Raw genomic sequence first — 4,282 nt, forward strand, 5'->3', positions numbered from 1 at the left:
CTGTCACGTGATCAGCAGGAGGCTTTCGATCGGTTTAAAGTCGTCAGAGAAGAATTTAATAATCTGTATCCGAAAATGTTTTCTATTCGTGAAAGCAAAGAATGGAACCTAGCTAACTTCTGGTTAGGTACTAAAGCAGCGCCAAAAGCCACAAAAATAGCATCCATTTTGTCAGTCATGGTTGATGATCAAAACAGACTGTTAAGCGCGGATTCAGATGTTCTTCATGCTGACATTACTGAGCTTGAGACGGTGGAGTGGGCATTGATGGCTATCTCATTGATATTGTCAATATTCCTAATCGTTCTGTTTACACGAGTTATTGCCGGTCCGATTGTTAATATCGCAAGTATTATTCGCCAGATTGCGGCAGATAGAAATCTGACATTGAAGATACCTGTAACGGGTAATGATGAGATTGGACAAATGTCTGCAGCATTGAATGACATGATTTCATCAGTGCGCAGTACCATGCTTGAGGTGAATAAAACCGCAGCAAACATACTCGATGGCTCAAGTGACGTGGCTAAACGTGCCACTGGTAACAAGAGTCGTGCTTCTGAGGAACTTAAACGTACTGAGCATTCGACTGAAGTAATCGTTGAGATGAAAGATGTGGCGAGTGAAGTATCACAAGCTGCAAAAGAACAGCAGAAAGCTGCGGTGGTTTCTAAAGACGCAGTACAGACACTGTTCGATAGGATGGCAGAAGTGACGAAATCTTCTGCACAACAGCATGAATCTGCAACCACCACAATGGCGCGTGTTGCGGAGATGGGTGAGACCGGCGGTAAGGTGGTATCAACCTCAAAAGCTCAGGGAGAGATGGTTGCCCGCGTATCAGCCTCAATGAACGAAATGGTCGGCTCGGTACACGAAATGGATAAGGCGGTTAAGGATGCAACAGAGCATGGCAAAGCATCGCTACAGTCCGCTGAGCAGGGTAGAGACTCTGTGTCTGCAACTGTGGCTGGTATGAAGGCGATTTCAGAATCATCTGAACAAATATCTGAAATCATCGACGTGATTACCGAGATTGCAGAACAGACCAACTTGCTTGCGCTAAACGCTGCGATTGAGGCTGCCAGAGCCGGTGCACATGGTAAAGGTTTCGCCGTGGTAGCCGATGAGGTAGGTAAGCTGGCACAACGTTCTTCTGAGGCCTGCGCAAGAGAAATTATCCAGCTGATTAAACGACTCTACCAACTGCCGTGTAAATAAGGTAGCTGATCTGACCGCAGTCAGTCACAACGTGTGCAGCCCTGACTGAAATTGACCAGGGTGGTGTCGCACTTTAACATGGAAGCGAATTGGACCAAGATTCTCAAAAACTGCTGGTTGTATAACCGAGTGCATATCATAGATTAAGTTCAGGCATTGAATGACCGAGCTGAATTAATCGTGGCTCAGAGCTACTGGTGACATTGCTGTGAACAGGGTTACGTAAAAGACGAGGCAGGGCACAGGAACGCGTTTGACTGAACTGATTCAAGGTTCAAGAAGGTATTGCCTCACTGATGGATCAAGCGAATACCGAGATGTGGTAGGCCATTGGTAGTGGAGCATGGATAGAGTGACAAAACTGTGTGATGAGGATGTCAGAAATTGACGGGTGAAGCACCAGGCTAGAACGGTGCACAAAAGATAGTACACCAGCCTTGTAACTGATGCTTCAGCCGCAGGAAAAAATGACTGAGGAAAGGTGCAGGGTGTGGTGGTTGGGTGTAACTGAGGGTTACTGGCAGGGCGTCAGATCTGAATGAGTTAACCAAGCAGGCTAGTCAATTTAAAGGTTTAATAATATCATTACTTATTACTTAAAACCATGTTTGTTGAATAGACAAACTAAACAATGCCCTACAAGGATATCTAGTTTATGGCCATATAAATTAAGTTCTGAAAAAAACGAGCGAGATCAGCCGGAGCAGGGAATGACCTTATACAGCTGGTCGGCTTCAATGATAAGTAGCCGAGGATGTTTGCTGTGAATCTTGATGGTAAAGAGTATTATTCGCATCGGCACCGGATAACCCCGGTCCACGTAATTCTCCGGATTTCTTGTCGAGGGAGTAATCAATTCTTCGTGGTGACATCATATCCCGTTGTCGATTTATCGAAAAGATTGAAGTCTCCTCCTGGTGGAAGTGGGTGATACACGACAAAGACTGGTGATCATAGTTGGATATTGATTGTGGACGTTATCACCGGTTGTTATCGCTGGAGTCATGGCTACTAAGGAAGTGAATGAAAATCGATGAATCAACAATAGAAGCCGGCACCAGAGTTAGCTGGTGTCGGGTGTTGAAAGCCAGTTACAGTACGAAGGTGTATGTGATACTTGCAGGTAAACCTAGTGTACTCCGATTTTCAGTCGCATGCTTAATGGTTCGACAGAAATCAAAAAAACTAAAGAGATTGAGGGCAGTGTGAGGAGGTCGTGAAACGCCATGTAGTAATAAAGTATTTAATACTTGATGATTCATGTCATGATGGCGAAGACTTATTCGCTAAGTTACTTGACCCCGAAGGTTTATGTAAGTCGTGAGCCGATGTCGGGTAGGCGGTGAACGCATGGCATTGAGTAATGACATAGAAATATAAACCCGACTTAGTGACGCATGGTATAACCTTATGCAAGGGTAATGGACGGTATTAACGCGCAAGGGAAATCAAAAAAATAGTGATGATCTAGGCAAAATCATATTTATTGTCGCAATATTCGAAGATGATAAGGTACCGTGTGATGTGATCGAAAGTATCGGTGTGCTTGGGTAATTGCGAGCAAGCATAACGCCGCCCCCCCTCCCCCCCCGTTCGCAGGAAACACTGGCAATACTCAACGAGTATTGAATGGCTAGCTTGGCTTACATGCTGTGTCTAACTGTAAAAACGAATATATTATGACAAAATGACTGACTTATGCCCTTTTTAGGCTAGATATTTATCGTTGGCATCGAATGAGCATTGCTTGAAGTAGATGGAAGCATCCCCTCAAAACTGCTTCATGCTTGATCAGTGCGCGTTGGATGAAATCGATTTATGACGACATCTCAGAAAGTATCACTCGATAAAAAGGTGGCGCTCAAGTAACTTGGAGCTGATGAAAAAGTTGTCGACACTGACACATCGCCATGGAAGAATTCTGGCTTGTATACTCTCAGAGAGGGACGTAAGACAGCAACGCCTGAAGATACCGATTGTTCTTATCCGATGGGTCGTGATCTTGTTTGGAAACTCTATTAAAAGAGCTGGAAGAAAAGCAGAGAAGAGTGCAGAGTGAAATAAATAGTGTGATCGAAGCAGCTAACCTAATTCTTGCGAAAGCAGGTGAAGATCAAGTAGGAAGAAGAGACAACCGAGATTGATGGAATAATCTTCCCAGAACTGGTACTGGATGAAGTAGAAAGTGATAGCGACTTATTCGGGGTTTTTATTGATAACCTGAGTGAAAAACATGCATCACTAAGTGCTCTGGTAGAAAATGCCGGAGATAACCTCGTTGAAGAAAGCATTAAGCAGAGTTTGACCTACCTAGAAAATTTGCAGTCATCTGCGAGGTACATGAGCTATTACCTTATGTCTGACTTTATCGCGGACTGGTTACAGGCGATTGCCAGGAAAACCGATAACGGTGAACCGGTAAGTGTTGAATTTATGAGACGACGCCTCGATCATCTAGCTCCCCTGTTGACTGATAATGTAGCCAAAGACAAAAACGCAGAAGCGCTTGTTGATCAGCCGACACTAGTAAGTGAAAGCCCAAGTGAAAGCTCAAGTGAAATCTCAAGTGCAGAGATTGAACCACCAGCAGAGCAAACAGAGCCCGTTAGTGTGCAGGTGCCTGATGCACTTGAAACAGAAGACAGCTCTGATGATATCGACCTTGATATGCTGCCAGAATTCCTGGTTGAATCCTACGAACATCTTGAAGAGGTGGAATCATTACTGCTCAGTCTAGAAGAGACCCCTGATGATCAGATACAATGAATGCCATCTTCAGGATGTTTCATTCTATCAAGGGAGGTTCACAGTTTGTCGGCCTGAAGCGTGTGTCAAAACTTGCCCATAGGATGGAAGATCTTCTCGGCTTATTGCGTTCAGGTAAAAGACAGTCATCATCTGAAATCATCGACATCTTTATCGAAGGTCGTGACCGTTTGTACCAACTTTTTTCTGAACTGGAAGAACAGGAAAAAGAAATATCCCCAGTTAATGACCTAGTTAGCCTCCTTGAAATGCGTATCGCATCCGATGAGCCTGTTGCTGCTGAAAACGCCACGAT

At 44.5% G+C, this 4,282-nt stretch overlaps 1 protein-coding gene across 1 annotated transcript; it reads left to right on the top strand.

The window, feature by feature from the left end:
• Positions 1–471: 471 nt before the first annotated feature.
• On the top strand, positions 472–3,987 carry LOC106820149 (putative sensory transducer protein). Its single transcript, XM_014824694.1, has 2 exons — positions 472–1,131; positions 3,607–3,987. The coding sequence occupies exons 1-2, from the start codon at positions 472–474 to the stop codon at positions 3,985–3,987; spliced, it is 1,041 nt and encodes a 346-aa protein (XP_014680180.1).
• The last annotated feature ends 295 nt before the right edge of the window (positions 3,988–4,282 follow it).

This window comes from Priapulus caudatus, unplaced genomic scaffold (genome assembly GCF_000485595.1).
Source record: "Priapulus caudatus unplaced genomic scaffold, Priapulus_caudatus-5.0.1 Scaffold7634, whole genome shotgun sequence".
NCBI classification, from domain to species: Eukaryota; Metazoa; Priapulida; class Priapulimorpha; order Priapulimorphida; family Priapulidae; genus Priapulus; species Priapulus caudatus.